This window comes from Homalodisca vitripennis, chromosome 6, assembly GCF_021130785.1.
Source record: "Homalodisca vitripennis isolate AUS2020 chromosome 6, UT_GWSS_2.1, whole genome shotgun sequence".
Classification (NCBI taxonomy): Eukaryota; Metazoa; Arthropoda; class Insecta; order Hemiptera; family Cicadellidae; genus Homalodisca; species Homalodisca vitripennis.
Genome location: NC_060212.1, coordinates 56,598,205 through 56,619,251, shown reverse-complemented (window position 1 = coordinate 56,619,251; position 21,047 = coordinate 56,598,205). Strand labels below are relative to the sequence as shown.

The 21,047-nt window shown below is 33.0% G+C and overlaps 1 protein-coding gene across 1 annotated transcript in view; it reads right to left on the bottom strand.

The window, feature by feature from the left end:
- Positions 1 to 11,985: 11,985 nt before the first annotated feature.
- LOC124365386 (uncharacterized protein C05D11.1-like) overlaps positions 11,986 to 21,047 on the bottom strand; it is a 48,793-nt gene continuing 39,731 nt past the window's right edge. Inside the window, exons 13-16 of the mRNA XM_046821363.1 lie at positions 20,405 to 20,657; positions 15,589 to 15,775; positions 14,773 to 14,916; positions 11,986 to 12,051 (exon numbers count right to left, since the gene is read on the bottom strand). Coding sequence (XP_046677319.1) covers positions 11,986 to 12,051; positions 14,773 to 14,916; positions 15,589 to 15,775; positions 20,405 to 20,657 — 650 coding nt within the window. The remainder of the gene's footprint in view (positions 12,052 to 14,772; positions 14,917 to 15,588; positions 15,776 to 20,404; positions 20,658 to 21,047) is intronic.

Here is a 21,047-nt window from a genome sequence, read left to right as displayed (position 1 = left end):
CAAAATAATATTGGTGAGTATAATTTGATAAAATGTTTACAAACTTGATAATGAAACAGTTCAAAATAGTTTTTCGGATAGTTTTATATTATAATTAAATAAATTTTAAGAGATTGATTTTCTAAAAATAAGTTATTTTAATTTTTTCTCATTACACCAGTTAATACTTAATTTTTTTTTTTTGCTTTGAGTGTCTTTTAAATTTGTTCAATTCCCAATATTCATATCTTTTCACGCTACCTCTTGTAGCATCGATTAAACTTCATCATATTCTAGATTAATAATTAATGTTTGATACAGCTAAAATAGATCCTTCAGCAATTTTTAGTACTCACGCCCTTGAACAATCCTTTAAAAGACACATATTATAACAAAATGTCATTAATTATGACTAGATTTTTTATAAGACTTGTAATTTTATTAAGAATTTAATTCTGCAAGGCAATGCTTCTAGGTAATATATCTTTGTTAGAATATGTCACGGGTGGAATACAAAAATTTGAAAGAAGTAAAGGAACTTTTTTAAGTTATGGTTCTCACGTGAATACGAATTTAGTATTTGATATGTTTATGCGTTTGCTGGTACAATTGATTGATTAGCATAAATGAAAAAGAATAACATGAACACTTTTTTACAGTTGCTCTTAGTGGAAAATGTAAATAAATAATCGCACTCTGCTCAAGTAAGTAGACCACATGCCGACCCCCGTAGCTCACATTATATTCGTCTTATCCTATAGTTGTATTCAACATGGGATTTACAATGATGTGTCAAATTAACTGCGTAAGGTAATGTATTCTACTAACATTCCTTAGCCAATGTCTTTCATACATAAAACGTTAATCCTATAACATCTTATTATATAAATATTTCATTAGTTTTGTTTAATGCTTGGCTTGAGTTGAGAGACAAATTTCAATGCCTTTTACTCTAATAAGATAAATAATTACTGTACAAAGATTGTTATTTAAAGAATAATTTGATAAAATCGTATTTTTACATGTATAAAAGATATGCTATATATATCTTCTAAAGAAACATTAACGAATAGAAAAACTTTTTTATAGATCAGTTAAGTGATTTTTTTAACGTTAGTATAAAATACCTCTTTTAAATATTTTAAATTTGAATTTTTATAAATATTTCCAATAGTTATTTCATTTAATAAAATTTATATGTTTTAGCCAATAACTGGTTAAAGTTAAAGACCAAATTCCACTTAATTTGTGTTTGAAAAAAGTTGTGAAAAATTTCAGAAAAGAAGTTTTGATTTTAGATTTTTTAAATTTAAACCCTTTAAATTATTTCTTAAAAAAAAAAATTATGGTTGCCTGTAAAGTCGGTTTTACAGGCGAAGATTTTACGTGACAACGTCTTTTTTCTGGGTAGAATATTTATTGATATGAATATTATTAAATTGCACAATAGTAACAAGGAATTGAATGAAAATAAGAATTGCACAAATTTTAACTACAGTATAGAAATATATATTTGTTTACTAAAACATTGTACATAATTTGAAATTAATTAAAATTTGTTATAGTAAATTGTAAAGTTGAATAAAAACATTTACTAAAAATTGGAATTTGAAATTCCTTGCTAAACACAGTTAAATTCTAACTCCGCGCGTGGTGATTGGTCGGTTTAGTTCGTTTGTATTGGTCGCACTGTTATGACAGGTTAGGAGGTTTATAATTTGTTATTTTAAAATGTTTGACTAGCAATACGCGCTGTTTTCTTCTCAATCGACTGAATTACGATTGATTGCAGAGTGATTTAAACTAATAATTTACTTAACACTATCAACATTTGTCAATAGTATGACATAACCCATAAACTCAGTTTCTCAACTTTTGTGTCAATTCTAACAATTAATCAATCAATCATTATGTTTACGATAATGAAATATCAGTGTACAATTATTTACCTTTATTGTTTTAGTTGTTGTAAATGACGAATCTAAGCACTCCACATTTTCACGAATAAACATAGTTATCTGCTTTATCCCGTGCGGCGGACCCACAGTTATCTGCTTTATCCTGTGCGAATCCCGTGCGGCGGACCCACTGGACGAGCATCGTAACGTTACCGGGCGTTACACTTTTTCATGAGTGACTCCGAGCCGCAACCTAATTTAGACGTTGTCACGTCAAAAATATTGTTTATGTTGTTAAGATTATTTATTCGTATCTATGTGTTTCCTTTGAACTTAAATCATAACACTGGCTCAGCACTATTTGAAATAGAAGGTAAATGAGGAATTTTAAGATCAGTTTTAGAACATTCAGCAAATAAATTAAATTTGATTGTTTAATTATTAATATCCAACTTCCATTAGTGAAAGAAATGTGTTGACATTGAAACATTCACTAAGTAAAGATTAGAAACATAATCTGTGATAAATGAAGATTAGGCTATTTTTTGAGTTAAGTTAAATGTGGTTTTATAATAATGTTTGAGCAAAGAAGAAATTGTCCATTTTATTGATTTAAAAAATCAAATAATTTAAGAGTATTTGAATGGTTAACACATAGAAATTAAATGAGTGAAATTGGTTAAAAATCTTAATATTTGGAATATTATACTGTAAGTACTGATTATTTCAGAAATATATATGCTAGACCTAATTTGGATATCGACAAAATTATTAAATAAATTATTATTAAATTATTTTGAATATAGTGGGGAGAGCTGGGTGGAAGTTGTCATCTTAGCATAATAACCAATCCCGCTACCCCGCCATTAGGCACATGAGATTGTGTTGCCACAGAGTTGGGTATAATCCCAATTTCAACATATAGCTACGGAGAGAGGGGTGTTGCCATAGCTGGTGTATTATCACCACGCGTTGAAGCTTAAGTTATAGGATTTGGATTCGAAGAAAGTCTTTTCACAACACCAGCTATAGATTTTAGTGGTTACGTATAAATCTGATATAATCGCTTCAAATACCCTGTGGAAGCAGTTTCGCACTGCTTAATCGAGAGGTATTTTATATGCAACTAATAGATTACCTGAACGAAATTTATTCTTAACTCAACAAGAATGCTCACAACTACTGAAAATACTTCATCACATATATTTAATTTCAAGAAATTGAATAACAATCATTTTTAAAGTGTTATATTTTCAAAAAATTGGAAAACTGTTATAGTCATTTATAGGATGAAGCTATCATATAATACAGGGAGTAATGTAAAAATAAACTATAGTACAAAAATACCACTGCCAGATTAAATTACAATAGCCACAAATATAAATTTTTATACATAGTTTTTTTACCGTGGTAAAAATTGAAACTCGATATTAGCGCCGGAAATAGAATTAACTCAAACCAGTAGTGGTATTAAACGCGCAACGCCTACTAAATTGCGTACAAATCAGCGGGTAACTGCTAGAAATGCAGGTAAAAAAAACATAGTAGTCAAAAAGTTTTATTAGACATTCTAATGCTCTTACAAAACCAATCTTAGTTGTCATTTGACACAAATACTCTACGCAGAACTCGGGAAATAAGGCAAAATCTACAATAGAACAAAAAAATAATAAGGCCATAGTAGTTGCAATGGCCATAAATATATTTTCTTGATCGTAGAAAGAAGGCTAACTCAAAATTGGCGCCGGAAATAGAATTCACTCAAAAAAAGCAATGCTTATAAATCCTTCGAACTTGCGCGCGAAGCGACCGGATAATTGCTACCATAATATAAGTTACTATAAAAACATAAAACATAACTGACAAGTGGATTTGTACTTGATAGAAAATTACGCAATGTACGTCGACTGGCAGCTACAGAAAAAAAGACTTCTAAGTGAAATGTTGTGTTAACAGAACGTTCAACCCAAGTGAAAATTAATTGCGGAACGATCCATGTAAACAACGTTCGGTCCTCCTTGGCTGAAACACATTGTGTACTCCCAAAGTGAGGGAATTACTTCTGCTCAGGTGAAGCAAATATATTGCAGTAAACAAACCATTTACTAATTGAGATGGGCAGTGGAAATGAAAGTTGATGGTCGGAAAAGAAGGACTTTCAGGATGGCTATGGTTCTTTGTACAGAGAAAATTCCCTCACTCGACAGTCCGTTACAACTGCTCGAAGAAATCTACCTGCGAGTGCCTCCTAAAGCCGTAAGAAATACGCGATAAAAACTCCCAGGAGTTTCTCGGGAGGTCTGCGGTTTAGCGGACTCTATTCAGCCAAAAACTCAGTGTGATGCCCAGGAAACAGAGAGTCAGATTCCATAATCTCTAAATAATTTTTCAACATGAAGATTTTTGCTTTTCAACGAGGTTTTTGTAATCTGAGTTTGTTATTATATTATTGGAAACACAAAAACGTATCAACACAACAGCGCAAAGTATCATAATTTTATGGTTTAATTTGATTGGTTTTTGTAATCGATATTTTCATTGCTGCAATCGAGGATTCTGTTAAATGGTGAATCCTTGGAAAATAAATACAAACACACATATCTTGACCACCGCGTTATTCCCAACATTTCCTCAGTAATCAATAAAATCCTTCTAGATTTTTAATGGGACATACTGACTTTCAACGTTTTAATTGACCAATGTTACGTAACATCTGGAAATGATTTATATTTGTTTTAACAGTTAGCTTGTTATATCAGTGCGTATTCATCATTTTTTCAAGCGTTCCATCTCAAATTAAAAGCATAAGGTTTTTCGTTTCAAAAGCAATAAAAATTTATAATGTCATGTATAACGTTGTTCAAATTTACTCGTTTAATATAACTAAAGAACTGTTCCAGAACATGTTCCAATAATCCATTTAAAAAAGAGAGTATATAGAGGATGCTAATTCTGATCATAAATTATATTTTAGAATGTACATAATATAATTTTATCAATAAAATATTAGTTGATTTACATTTTTTTTAATTTAAAAAATGCAATTTTTATCATATAAAAAATAAATGTACAGGGCATACACATAGTATTTTATTATTATTTAAATTAATGATAAAACAGGATTTTTTAAAGAGGAAAAGCCGATCCCCTTTTATGCTTTATTCTGCACGTCCTCATGGGCCACTCGGCACTGTGCGAAGATCTTATCAAACAGAATAAAGGGGGAGAGTCCGATTTTTTTTTTTTTTTTTTTTTTTTTTTACCAAGTACAAGATTAGATGGTACTCTGATAAAAAAGTGCAACTGCAAAAGGGATTCGAAAACTTGCGCTACTCTCCTAACTCAGCACTTAATAAGTCGCAATGTCTTAGACCTACTCGGCCATCGGCACTCTCCTGACTGACTCACGAAGCAATCAGATGGGAATCGTTTTATTGAATTTTTACAGTAGCTTTTCATTCCGGAAGTAAAGAACCCTCAACAGTGATTTAATGTAATTGAAAATTTACCATTTTTGTTTCCCCAGTTTCTCTCCTAAAACACGAGGCTCAATAGCATATAAGTTTAATGTGTTTTTGTTATATATCAAATTTAGAATTTCATTAGGGCTTATCAGATGTATTGTCCCAACAACAATTTATCTTAAGAAATATAAAAGTAGGTATTTTTATTGTCACGAATCTACATGAAAAAGCTATGATATTATTATTCTATTGAAAACACAAACAATTAGGCCATTTATTAAAATACACAACTCTGTTCTCTAGTTTTCAGTATGGAAAGCCCTATTCTGGAAGTGTTCTATGCGAGCCACATCCTTTTTTATTTTGGTAACCTTCTTCCCCTATAAATGAAAATATAGTTATAATACCATATTAGCCCACTACATGTCTAAATTCTTCTTATCAGACCAAACAACGGAAAACTGTTTTTAGACTGCTATAAAACTAAAACCTAAATTATAGATGTGTACGTTGAGCTGTGCCAGATTCAAATCACAACACGGAAGAAAGGAGGGAAAGTCGTTTAAAGTTTAAGTTATGCGACATTAATGATAAATGAAAATCGCCAATTTGACAGGATTTAAACTTCTGATCAAGATGAACATTCCGACACAGCTTAAAACCATGCAGGCCCATCGCCACTCCATTATGCAATTATAATTATTTTTTCGCAACGTTATTCAAACAGACAGTATATGAATTCATTTTACTACAATTTAATATTTTTTTAATGATTGAGTCAAATGCCTTACCCTTGTAACCAACGCATTCATATGGTCCACGATAACTGTTAGTCGAGCAACAAAAAATTCATGATTGTACCAACTTGGGTTGGACTGTAACACACTCTATCGTCCTTTGTAAATAACTATCAAACTGTAGGATCATTGTTGTGTATATGCAATTTTCCTTGTATCCCAGTGATACGCTAGCGGCAATCTTATCACCTTGCGGGAAAAGTAATTACGGGTAAATACTTTAACTCGTTCTTAATTTTTCAAATAAATTGTTATATAACCTTAATATTTTCACATGAACAAGCAAAAAAGAGTACGCCACATCACCGCGTCCGCGTAATTATGCTTTTCCTCAAGTTCTTCAACATTGCATAAGACTATCAAAAAAATATTCAATTCATATAGTTCTTGAAATTTAAATGCAGACAATCGTACAAAAAAGAATGTTGTCATCGACTCCGCAGCAGGCAAAAAAGTTTATAAGCCAATATGCTTATTGAGGTGTCCATTTATATATAACATCCCCAAGTAAACTAACAAGCGAATAATCCAATTCAAGTTTTGGTCATTGAATGGATGCAGTGCCCTTCGTGTTTAGCAGAGATGAGGCAGAATAGAATTATAAGGGAATGTTGTTTTGATTGACAAACCGTTCCAATCTCTACCAATGGACAATGTTTGCAGAAACGATCCATGTAAAACATCGTTCAGTTCTCCCTGAGCGAAGGGCGCATTGTGTTCTCTGACAGGAGAATAATGGTTTCAGTTTAATAAGTTTCTTGCTGTACCAAAACTGTTTGCTCACCGTTACTATACATCGCGTTATTCTACAGTCACACGTGAGCTGTCAATCATTAAGGTTTAAAAATTGAGGCAAACTGAATTGCCCTTGCTATACTGATATGTTTAATAGCTATTATTTCTTTGGCGATTAGATAATAAATCTTCGTAACAATTGTATTTAGAGTAGCCCCATTTATCAAAAATTTAAAGTAATAAGCGTTTCTGTTAGTATGTTTAAAATTTATTAAATATTGTATACAATTTTGTCAGATTATGTAAACTGTAGCAAATACTAGTCCTTTTTCACTAATAACTTTTCAATTAGTTTCAGAAAATAAAAAAAGTATTTACCGGAGCAGCTTGTTAACCACAAAATGTTAACGGTTTTATTATTCTATTTTGCAATTTTGTAATAATCATACACAACAATTTTTAATTTATAATGATACAACTCAAAAGAATTAATTTTATGGTCATCAATTTCAAAAAGACTTTATTTCAATACTTGCAATTCAATTAAATGTATAAAAGTTATTTTATCATAATAAAAAAGTAGAGTAGTTTTTCTACCTATCATGTGTTCAATTATTTAAATGTTTATAAGGTTATATCTCTTAAGCTAATCAAATGGTACAACATGAGGCTTAAGACCATTCAGAATTGAACATTAACCAGATTTTCACGAAAGCAGGCTTTTATTCTGGAACCTGTTGATATATATATATATATAATATATATATATATATATATGGGGGGGGGGTGGGGGGTGGGGGGGGGGGGGGGGGGGGGGGGGGGGATATATATATATATATAATATATATATTTAAGATGATATATGTTATTTCTGTGAATAATATTTTTCGTAGGAGGTCTAAAGTACGATTTATATTGTGATCATGAAACTACACCGACATACTTCCTTTAGATGAAAAGAACAAGATATATTAATTCATGGATATTATACTTAATCAGTAATTTTCAAAATAACATATCTGTCCCATATACACCTATTGCAAGCTTATATAATAATTATAAATGCACGGCATTGTAGCACATGTAAATACATTTACCAAGTACCAATTTCTCTCCAAGATACACCACTCTTACTTATTTTTTATTGTTTAAAAAAAATCTTTCATAAAAATCATTTTCTTATATAAGTATTTGTGTAATTTCAGTTAGTGGCTAGTATTTCTGTCAAAAGACCTAACCAATAAAATGATTTTACAAATGTCATCATTATTCCAAATTTTGTAGCAATATTCCAATCACTCGTTTTATAGTGTGTTATTGACGATGGAATGTTTGACAGGAATAACGGGTGAGTTTCGGGAATTTTCCCAACGTTATATTGTAAGCAAAAGGTTTCTAGGATTGAAATCTAACAACTCTTCGTCAGGTGGGGAAGGTATTAGTATATACAAAATAAAGTTACAGGGATAAAAATGGATTCAAACAGATACACAAAAGCTGCTATAGGAGCTATAGTCCCTAGCAGTGTATGTAACTGCAGAAAAGTGAATCGGGACCTTTTCACAATATCTGCGAGGGATTAGTAAAAATAAATAAACAATCACATTTTGTTACGATAAGGGACTTGAGTATGTGTGACCTAAGGCATCAAAATCAAATAGTTGTACTGCAGTGCATCAAAGGTTCGCCAAACTCCCCAACTTGCTGGGTGAAAACCACAGTTAAATAGTTCTAGATGACTGGTTGTGGCAAATAATAATTAATTGTGTTAATGATTAGGCTGATTTCCTCAATGGTTGTTTGGTGGAAGCTCCCGACAATGTTAGAAAATGCTAATGTCTTTATTTAGGATGGTGTTAGGAACCAATTCTTTTATTCCACTCCGACATAGTGTTTGGGGTATCGTAGAAAGAGAATTTAAATAAAGTAGAGTAATTTTAAAATCCACTATTTATGGATTATGAGGGAAATAGTTTGTGCATAAAATATTGTAGAGTTTTTCCATTCTCGGACAAGAATGTCAAGTACATTGATCGGAAAACAGTATTATTGGGGTATAGTCATATAGATATCTTAAAAAACGGCAACTTTTTATTTTAAAATGGGGTGGGGGGGGGGGGGGGTGGGGGGGGGGGGGGGTGGGGGGGGGGGGGGGTGGGGGGGGGGGGGGGTGGGGGGGGGGGGGGGTGGGGGGGGGGGGGGATCTGAAAATACCATTCCTAGTAATAGTTTTAGGCCTTGTGTGTGACAATATTCAAAGTTGTTAACCCCACTGAAAACTTCAACAATGTGCCTAATGTGAGTGTTTTTGCTGTTAGTAATAACCCTATCTCTGATTTTTCAAATCTAGTGACCTAGACCCTTTGTGTAGTTATAATAGTAGTCATAGGCCAAAAAATAAAGTCCCCAGAAGCTCCGTCAAAACAATGCAAAAAGAAATTCAAGCCAGAACTAACTAAAATGCCTTTTTCTGACTATGAATCACCTAGTGATCCTCCTGATGACTCTGATTTGGACAAAGACTATATCCCGTCTACTGACAATGAATCTACAGATGTGCCGGTCAAACCCAAAAATCGTCTTCCTAAAGGTACAGGTAAACGTCAATTACCAGCATTTTTCTACTTCTATAAAAAAAACCAAAGGAATCGTCTAGGCCTACTAAAAGGAAACCTAGATCAAATCTATTTTCAGAACATAATCAAGACCCAATAGAACCTATCCCACGGGTGATAAATAAAAGCAGGGTTAGTAAAAAAAAAAAAAAAAAACTGTATCTCACCAAAATCTAGAAGGTTTACAGCCTATTGCCCTAGACTTTGATAGTGACCCTGAATCTGGGACCAAGTTCTTCAAGTGAGGAGTATTCATCATCAGGCGATAGTGAAGATGAGCTATGGGTCGAGGTAGATGATGATGATTTTTTTCCATCGCTCCCTGTACAGTTCTTGGAGATTGTTGGGCCTAAACATATGCCGCCTCACAACTCAACTCCACTCGCTTACTTTGCTTTGTTTTTTACAAACCAGCCTTATTGCACTTTTTGTAAATGAGACCAATCGTTATGCAGAGCAATTTCTATCAACCAACGTGTTTCCAGATGGTTCTCGAGTGGCTGAATGGCTTCCTGTTACAGAACCAGAGATGAAAGCATTTATCGCTTGCATACTAAACATGGGTCTAATAAAAAAAACCTACAATTTTTTCATACTGGTCTACAACTGCTTCTAACTCAACTCTGTGGTTTCCCCAAATAATGACAAGGAACAGATTTCAACTTATATTGAAATTTTTTCACCTTTGTAGATAATTCTAAACTAGGTCCTGTCCCAGATCCGTGTGCAAAGTTCCAGCCAATTTGTGATCATGCCAATAGATTGTTTAGGGCACTATTATACAGGGTGTATATTATGTCTGGAAACACCCAAATATATCCTTTAATAATTTAAAATATAAATTTGAAACCTCTTACAATCGTGATTAGAGATTGGGCATCTCTACTTTTTGGAACAATGTTTTGTTATGTCACACCAACGGGGGACGTCCTGCCGAGGGGTATCGTGAATATTCTTAATGGAAGCCTATACCTAATTTACATAATTTTAAAGGTAATAGCTTACTGAATTGAATGCCACAAACCGCATCTAAAAGGAAATTATTCTATCAGAAAATAGAAGCATTTTTAGTATTGAAAATTTACTGATGTTCAACAATGTAATTTTAACATGGTTCTTGCCACAAAATGTGTTACACTAATTTTTTAGCATTTTTTAAATGTTCAATTAAAATAAAACAAAAATTTCATTTTAAGCTGGTTCTATTAGCACAAATTTGCCAGTTTTTATTACAGTACAATTATGGAAATACTTATGTTATTGATTTCTTATTACAAATAAAAAATAATGTATGCTGTTAGGAAAAAGTCCTTACAACAAACGTTTTACCTGCATTTGGTGTCAAAGCAATTGTTCGAACTGTGTTCCTTCTACGGTTTGACAAATGAGCCAATCTTGTGTAAAAATGATTCGACAGAGTTGCCTAACATTTCTTCAGTTATCAAAGCAATCTCCTCTATAATCCTGTTTCTTAGGTCTTCCAAATTATGAGGCTTTCTTCTATAAACATTGGATTTTAAATGACCCCATAGGAAATAATCGATTGGTGACAAATCCGGAGATCTTGGAGGCCATTCGATTTCTCCTCTTCGGCCAATCCATTTATGAGGAAACCTTAAATCCAAATACTCTCTTACCTGTCTCCCATAATGGGGTGGAGCACCATCCTGCTGAAACCATACATTATCAAAGTATTCTCCTGATGCAATTTGAATAGCTGGGATTATTTCATTTTGGAGCATATTGTAGTAAAGTTCGGCATTTAAAAAAAAATAACTAAAAACTGGCAATTTTGTGCTAATAGAACCAGCTTAAAATGAAATTTTTGTTTTATTTAATTGAACATTTAAAAAAATGCTAAAAAATTAGTGTAAACACATTTTGTGGCAAGAACCATGTTAAAATTACATTGTTGAACATCAGTAAATTTTCAATACTAAAAATGCTCTATTTTCTGATAGAATAATTCCCTTGAGATGCGGTTTGTGGCATTCAATTCAGTAAGCTATTACCTTTAAAATTATGTATCACAAGGTATAGGCTTCCATTAAGAATATTCACGATACCCTCGGCAGGACGTCCCCCGTTGGTGTGACATAACAAAACATTGTTCCAAAAAGTAGATGCCCAATCTCTATCACGATTGTAAGAGGTTTCAAATTTATATTTAAATTATTAAAGGATATATTTGGGTGTTTCCAGACATAATATACACCCTGTATACCTAATCAACAGCTCTCTATTGATAAATCTCTAGTGGGGACAAAAAGCCATACGTCGCTTATGCAATATTTGCCTAAAAAAAAAACACCACAGGTGGGGGGTGAAAATGTGGGTTCTGTGCGATGCTGTAACGAATTATTGCCTTGGGTTTTTTGTCTATAAAGGTGCAAAAAATACTAAGCCTGAAGATAAGGCTGTGATGAACAAGTGCGGACTGGCATATTTCGTTGTTACAAAACTTTTAAACCATGGGCAATTACCTCAATAACGGATATCATGTTTTCGTTGATAATTTCTTTACTTCAGTTCCATTGGATAAGTACTTGTACACAGTGGGAACCTACATCACAGGTACAATTAGGATGAACAGAATGTTTTTACCTGCAGGAATCAAGCAAAAATTTCCAGTTGGAACACTAAAATTTTTTAAAAACAGGTTTTTGTTACTTTGTGGCTTTAGAGAAAAAAAATCCAAAAAAAAAAAAAAAAAACAAGTGCTGTTGCTATCTTCACTTAGTAATGCTACTACAACTAATGTTCAAAGAAAGGGTAGAAATGAAGTTATAAAGAAACCAGACATCATTCTATAATACAACAAACACATGGGAGGCGTAGATGTATCAGACATGATGCTCTATGCCTACTTAGATGAGCGTGAAAGTTTAAAATTTTGGAAGAAAGTGGTATTTCATATCATGTCAAGGATGGTACTCAATGCTTATATTCTGTATGCAGAAAATGTGAAACCAACAATAAAAGCTCCACAGAAACCAATGAGCCGTTTTCGATTTACCGAAGTTATTGTAAACGAATTAGGCAATGAATGGCTAAATACTAAGTCAGAAAATAATACCCCCACTGGAAAAAAATATTCTAAAAATATAGGAGTAATAAGACTGGATGGTGAAAAAAAGAGGAGATGTGTAGTATGCTCTAAAGAAAAAAAGAAAAGTGTGTCCCACTTTGCTTGTTCCCGATGTGACAAAGGATTACATCCTGCTTGCATCCAGAACCATAAGTGCTATTAAGATAACATTGATAAACCGTGTACATAGTGTAAATAACTTAGTTTAGGATTAGGCCTGTGTAAGACAAAAGTGTAAAATTTTGGAAACCAAACAAAATCTTCAAATTGGCCACAGGAGGTCATTCTTCACATGCACTGGACTATAATTAATTAACAAGGTATGTTCATCAAAACTATTTAGCATTGCTATTATAAGCTACTTGTTTTAGACATCTTACAGGATGTATTAGGAATTGAAGTAAAAAAATGTAATATTTTTGTTAGAAACATTGTTGCTTAGAGAAGAAAATCTAATTAATCCTTACAAAAAAATTTGTAATTGTTAGATATTATTTTCAGGTAGTTTTAGTTCAAATATAATGTTATATATTATATAAGTTCTGTTTGTTCTTTCACAAAAAATCATCAAAATATGTTAATAAACCAATTTTTTACAGGATTGTAACCAAATATAGCATAACTAAAAATTTGTCATTGTATTTCTTTTTTTTTCAAGAAGGTTTTAATTCAGAATTATGCAATACATATGAATTTTGATTGTTTTTTTAAATGCTGTATAACATAAAAATATTTATAACTAGATAAAACAAAAATTAGTTTATGTTTTTTTATCTCAAACTTAAAAAAGTGTTTAAAAAATTTGTTAAAGCCTATCGATTTTTTATAAAATTAAAAATTTGTTCATTTCTTTGTGTACTCTTTTATAATAGGTAAATTAGAGCAGTCTTTCACCAACAAATTAAATAAAAATATCATGAAAATATGATGATAAACCAATTTTTTATAGTGTTTTTACCAAAGTCTTGCGTTTTTGCTGAAAAATGCCCGGCACTTCTTGCATATATCCCCATAATTTCACCTGGCACTCTTACAATGTGAAAAATTTTTAGAGCTGTGGCACTCAAAGGGTTAATTACGGAACTGATTAGAAAAAGTTCAAAAATATAGTATTTTACCTATAAATATTCATGTTGATTTTCTGGAGTTAATACATATTTATATATATAGTACATGTTCTTTTGTTTCATTTTAATACATAAAATTTATTATTTGAGCCCATAATAATGTTAAACAAAAAATTTTATAACGTGTATCGGCTATCTCGAGACCGTACCATGATAAGTGATTAATAGGTTAACAATTGTTTGTTTATTGTAAAACAAGCTTTTGATTGCAAACATGCATGGCAAATTCACGGTGATGCACAAAAATATATATAGAAAAATACAAACTGGAAGTCATAACCGTCTACAATTTTACATACAAAAAATGTAACTGAAACCAATTTTAGTAATTGGTAATTTTCTTACTACCTATTAGCTGCTATCCAAGAATAATCATGCTCCAATTCACAATCATAATAATATGAATTTCAAAGTAAGATTTGTTTACAAAATCACAATATTTCCTTACTTTCTTAGTTAGTAAATCATTGTCCATTTGACTGTCAAATCTTGTCAATCTACAAATATACCTGTAAGTAGTAAGTCATAAACGTGACTTCTGTCCAATGATTAAAGACATGATACATTTCAGTCCATTCCAATGTCAAATCTTGTCAATCTACAAATATACCTGTAAGTAGTAAGTCATAAACGTGACTTCTGTCCAACGATTAAAGACATGATACATTTCAGTCCATTCCAATGTCAAATCTTGTCAATCTACAAATATACCTGTAAGTAGTAAGTCATAAACGTGACTTCTGTCCAACGATTAAAGACATGATACATTTCAGTCCATTCCAATGTCAAATCTTGTCAATCAATTCTTAAAATAGAATCTTCTTTTAAGTTTTTGAGATTTTGGATTCATCTTTAACATGCCTCTAGAGTATACTAGTATAAAACAAAACAATATTAATTTATTGTTTTAACTAATGAAATTTTTCAACTAATTAACTTAGAAACCTGTTATTCTACTGTAATTAAATTTACAGTTGTAATAATTCTTATAAGTGATAATAATGTTTTAGTCTTAAAGGAAAATTTAGAGTACTTTGCAGATTATATTCAACGGTAAATAATTACCAACCAGGATAGACTTTGTCTTCTTGTAGGCTCCTATGATGTTGGTAGCCTTGTAGAAGGTGAGGTAGAGCAGTCCCTCGTTGGGCCGAGGTATCATGTTGTACGAGTAGGCAAACCCCAGACCACGTATTAGTCGCCACATCGGACCCTATATTCATCACCCAACATATTAACTTGGTAAAATTATATTTACACTAAATTGATTAAAAACAATACATCATTGCTAAGTTTTTTAACCTTTTAAGTATTGATGCTGAATTGACATTACAACAAAGCAGTTATCAACAGAATTTCTACAAGACTAAATTCTTCATTTTTCCAAATAATAATTCTACATAATGCTATTGATAATAAACTAAATTAAAGGTGTAGTCAGTGTTTAAATCCACTACACCGGTCCCAAACCCGAGGACCCATCACTCCTACAACCAATGGGGAAGAGTGAGGGAACCTCTCAAGTTCAGCCCAGACCGAGAATTATTCACATCCCACTCTCCTGTCAATCCAAATCCCTTTGAAGAGCAAAGGAAAAATAAAACTGATTGCAGCAGCACGAGAACGCTTCAAATGACTTCTAAAAAGGGAATCTCAGAATAAGAGGCCAGAAAGGAAGCATTAAATCCTCTGCCTCCAGATGGAAGGACCAAGCTGCGTAGATCAGAATAAACCACCTCAAAATCTAACCCTTTAGATTGAACCGTTTAGAATAAAGAGCTTTTGAATTGAATAGAATTTAATCCCTGTGACACTCAATTGAGGACAAATTCATCTGTAGAGCTAAACAATGGGGAATGATAAATGCTGACATTTGTCAACTGACCTCAAGCTGGGTGAGATACTGTAGAAAAACAAGCAGTGGGGCCAAGTCAGGGTCCAGGAAATCTCGGATGGTGGGTGTAGTTTGGCAGAAGTAGGTGGATTCTACTGCACCCATCCCCACCACACAGTTGCACACCTTACTGGCTGAGTGGTCCAACAGCAGTTGCCAGTCATTTGTCACCCGGAGTCTGCACAACAGTCAACATCAGGGCCAGCAATACCAAATAGTATATCCTCCTCAGTTTAATACTATAACAAGATGTATCAAGCTAGAAACACTTACACCAACAAGTTTTGTATATTAAACAAAACGTATGATATCTTTCCAAATATTCTGCTGGTTGACAACCTGGATGTTTTTATCATGCTTTGCAGTAGTATAATACTCCTCTACAACTTATATATTTTAAAGTCGGAGTCCCCCTATCACTATGGGAAAACATTTACGATCCTGATACCTGGCCAACCGGTACCTATATAAGTCGTTTCAGGTATTCCCGCAAAAGTGCTCTTGAAGGACATTTTTTGGAACCAGGTCATGTAATGGAACCAGGTACATAAGCCTAATAGGCTCGTCTCCTTTATACCAACCTAAGTCTACTTTAAATGGTCTGCAAGCTGATAGGCCCTCTACATATCGTGAAACTGAGGTAAACTTAGCCCACATTAATATCCAATCTATAAAAAATAAAGTAAACTTGATTGACATTTTTAACAGCACCACTAAGTGTGACATTCTTTGCGTTAATGAACACTGGTGTAAGATAGAAGACATTAATTTTTACTCTCCAGCTGATTTTAACCTAGCAGCTAGTTTTTGCAGGACTTCTTCATATGGTGGAAGTGAAATTTTTGTACGGGAGACTTTTGAACACTCTTTTTCGGTTTTAAATGTTGATTTTATTTGTGAAACAAAACTATTTGAAGCTGTAATGATTGTTTTTTTTAAAGTATAAGTTTATTGATTGTGTCTGTATACCGTACTCCTGACTCTTCCATTGAACTTTTTGTTGATAAACTAACTCAAATTCTTGATTTTGTTAGCAATAATGTTAAGTATCGTAATTTTAAGATTGTCATAGCTGGTGATATAAACATTGATCTCAGGAAGCATTGCTCAATGTCAGTTAAGTTTATTAACATGCTGAAGTCTTTTGACTGTTTTTGCCTCAATAACCTTCCCACTAGAGGGGACTCATGTTTGGATAATTTTATATCCAACCTGCATCCGACAATGTTTAGCTGTGATACAGTACAATATCATATATCTGATCATTTAGGCTTGCTTTTGAGACTTAAATTTTCTTGTACTTCTTTGCGCAACTCTTCTCTACCTACCAATAAATCTGTACAGTCAAACATTAGTGTTAGAGTTTTAAACGATTTTAATGTTGAGAATTTTAAATGTGACTAAGTAATATTGTTTGGAATAAAGTAATTGTAGTTGCTGAACTTTGATGTAGCCTTTAATAATTTTATGGAGATTGTGTCTCACTATTTTAATGAGTGCTGTCCTTTGAAAAAAGTTAAAAATAAGAATCCTAGCAATAAGATCTTGAAGTTCAAACATTGGTACACACCTTTTTTTAACTAAAATCAAGTTACTACTAGATGTAAGTCATGATAAGTGTAAACTTAATCCTGATTTATTGGAGGTCCACAAAAGGATTAAAAAGTTTTATCATACCCAAATAGACATAGCAAAAAAGAATGCTAATGATGAATTTATATTGGGGTAAAAAAACATGTGCAAAGCAGCTTGGACTGTGATTAATAATGAAACAAGGCGCACCCCTAAGAAATGCTCCCAGACCGAACCCCCCGTATCTGTCAGTGATTTTAATAATTATTTTATCAATATTTGTAATTATGTCAATAGGCCTAATGATAATGTTAGTCTAAATTTAGCAAGTGCAAGTGACATGCTGGAGTCATCCGGTGTAAACAATCCAAAGGCTTTGCCTTTTAAATGGCATACTGTAAATACTGTTGATATTTTAAATACTGTTATCAGGCTAAGTAACTCCAGGGCTGAGGATGTATTTGGACTATCTAATTTTATACTTAAAGAAATAATTAGGGAAATATTGTATCCTTTAACTTATCTTATAAACTGGATGTTTCACACCGGAGTCTTTCCACAATGCTTAAAAGTAACAGTAACTGTGCCTATATATAAAAAGGGAGACAGAACTAATGTAAATAATTATAGACCTATCGCCTTGGTACCAGTTATATCTAAATTATTTGAAAGTATTATTAAATGTCAGATTGAACATTACTTTGAACAAAATCAATTACTTCTGTCAGCACAATTTGGTTTTAGACATAATTTATCCACTATTAAGGCTGTTGAAAGTGTGGTGTCATACATTATTCATAGTTTTGAAAAAAAAAAGAAGAAGTTAGTGCCTTACTCTTAGATCTAACCAAGGCCTTTGACACTGTGCCCCACCAAGAGCTTATCAGAAAACTAAATTACTATGGAATTGAGGGCAATGAGCTTTCCCTATTTATCTCGTATATTAGTACTTGGGAACCAGTTTGTTAAAATAGGTGATCAGAGGTCGGACCTTAAGCAGGTTATAAGCGGGGTCCCCCAGGGCTCTGTCATGGGTCCATTCTTATTCACGGTCTTCATCAATGATCTTCCCAAATTTGTGCCTAATAAAAGTGTACTCTACGCTGACGACACTACCTTGATGTGCTCTAACTTGCTCTCTGAAATTAACTCGGCTATGATTGGCTACATGAAGGAAAGGTCTGACCTCTGGTTTTCGGCTAATGGCTTAAAAATTAACGAAGATAAGAAGACTGAACATATTACTTTTAGTTTAAGAAATAACTCTATACATAACTCTGTTAAGCTACTTGGAATCAACCTGGACATTAAGCTTACCTGGAAAAATCACACAGATATTCTTTGTACCCGTTTATCCAGAGTAATTTTTCTGTTAAAAAAAACTCAAAACTTGTACTAGCTTCACCTTGCTATTAAAAGCGTACTTTGCACTTTTCCACTCACAACTTTTGTATGGAACTCTCCTCTGGGGTAATTCAACTGGTGCTAAGGAGGTTTTTCTATGCTAAAAGAAAGCTTTACACACAATTTTCAATATAGCCTTTAGTGACTCATGTAAACCTTTTTTTAAAGAACATAATATTCTTACTGTACCTTGTATGTTTATATTTCAAAGTTTAATGTTTGTTAAAGAAAATCTTGAAACACTTAGTCTTAGAAACTCTAGTCATGATTATTCCACCAGATATCGGGACCTTATTGACTTAGAATACGCTAGGCTAACTAAGACCCAGCACATATACTTTTATGTTGGTGTAAAATTATTTAATAAGCTACCTTTAACGGCCAAAGATGTTTCTTGCACAAAATTTAAAAATGCTTTGCTCAAATGGTTAAAACAAAAAGCTTTTTATACATTAGACGAAATGCTTTCTTGTAATGTAGACAATTTATTCTTTTAGTTTTTATGCTTTGTGACTTGTACTATTTACCATAAGTGTGTAGTATGTATTATTTTATTCTTTAATGTTGGTGTTATACTGTGTATATGTATAAACCATCTGATGACATTGGCAATGCAGTTATTGTGGGCCGACAATAAAGATTCTTGATATGTCGGCGATCAACTGTCATCGCGATTAGCCGTCCAACTCAAATGTTGGAATGCATTCGATATTGTATAGGAAAAATATTTACTTCATTTTCCGCCACTCTGCGATGTTTCTGATTGGTGCTGTGATCGTACAGCATTCCCATGAACTAATAATGTGCCATGAACTAATATTTCCATAATGACAGCTGGAGAAAAATTGCCATCTACTGGGTTTTACTCATTTTCAGACGCGTTAGTAACTTAATATACCATTACAGAGAACGTATTTTCTCTCTGATTTAAAAAAACTTCCAACATATGAGTTGTCATGATTAATTTGTAAGTAAGAGGCCAATCAAAGGTAGTGTACTATTTTTAAATACTGTTTCGCTGGTTCCAGAAATGTTTTAAATTTAAAAGTAAAAAGTAAAGTAAAGATGTCTTATTTTACCAAGGCAAAGTTAGGACTAAGAAGCCCTCTCAAACACTTAACCTGGGGACCAACGGCTTAAAGGTGACTTCCGAACCACCACCAATGGCCGTGGTGTTATTTACTAAATAACACAAAGATTGTATAATAATAATGTGGATAAAAGGTAATCATAAGCCATGTCTAAACATAAGCAATATAGACAGTTGTTTATAATGCAGTCAAAACTTGAGAGGTGCCCACTGATGTAAGTAACTGAGTTATCCTCACTTCATTCTGTCACAAATCATGTCACCTCAACCACAAGATAGTCAAGCACCATACTAGTCAAGTATTGAGCTTCTCTTTTGTCACCTGATAAGTTAAAGCTTTCTAAATTAAGTACTTTACAACACTCTTTATCTGGGATTAAGCATGAGCCTTGGCGTTGAAATTCATTGATCTTAAAGACCATTGTAATCTTCACTACAAAGTTGTTTAGTATCTGAAAAAAATCAATAGTGACATTCCATATGAGTACTTAGTTTAATTGGTGTAAATAAACTCTTCTATATCTTTTCACTTGCTGGATTTCATTAATTAACCAAATATGTCCAAAATAATGCAGTATGAGCAGTTTGAGCTTGGGTATTACTAGAAGGGAAAATCTCTCACCTAAAAATCTATATTAAAAGAGCAGCACTATCTTGAAATATACTACAAGGAGATGGATTACTATTCAGCAACAACTGGCTACTAATACTAAACTAAATGAATACCATGTGTGGACATACTGGTTACGTGCTGGGCTGCGGGTGGGCGGCAGCAATTGAGTCCACATGCTGGCCGGATCCGTATATTTGGTTGCCAACAGTTCCAGGTTGGCAGCCATGTGCACCACCATGTTGGATGGGTGGGTGATGATCTGGCGCACCTCGTCTATCTCAGCCAACACGACATTGCACTCGTTCGGGTCATTCAATCGCTCCAATATCGAAGACAGGAACTTGTGCTGCCTCAGCACACTCGCCGAGTAGTGATTGCTCTCTGTGTTCCATATCACATGTGTTAATTCCTTACAGCTACTGTTCCAATGCTCCAAATAATACATTTTCAACAATGAAAGACTTCTAATGTAGCAAGAGCATCGTTACAGAGATTTACCAATGTTACAGTTACAAAAAAAGACAGAAATACCATATTACAGTAAGGAATTTGGTCTCTTTCTAAGATAAATGTCTTATGCTCAGCTAAAGATGGATTAAAAAACGTTTAAGAAAGTTGAATCGGAATGGATACTAAACTAGTGCTAAAAAGCCAATGATGTCCACTGACGCAAAATCAAGTTTTTAAAAATATTATTTAAAAGCATTTCTGGGTAACAAACTTAATAAAAACTGTTAAACAAGGGACAACTGTTCGTGTCTATTTTGAAGG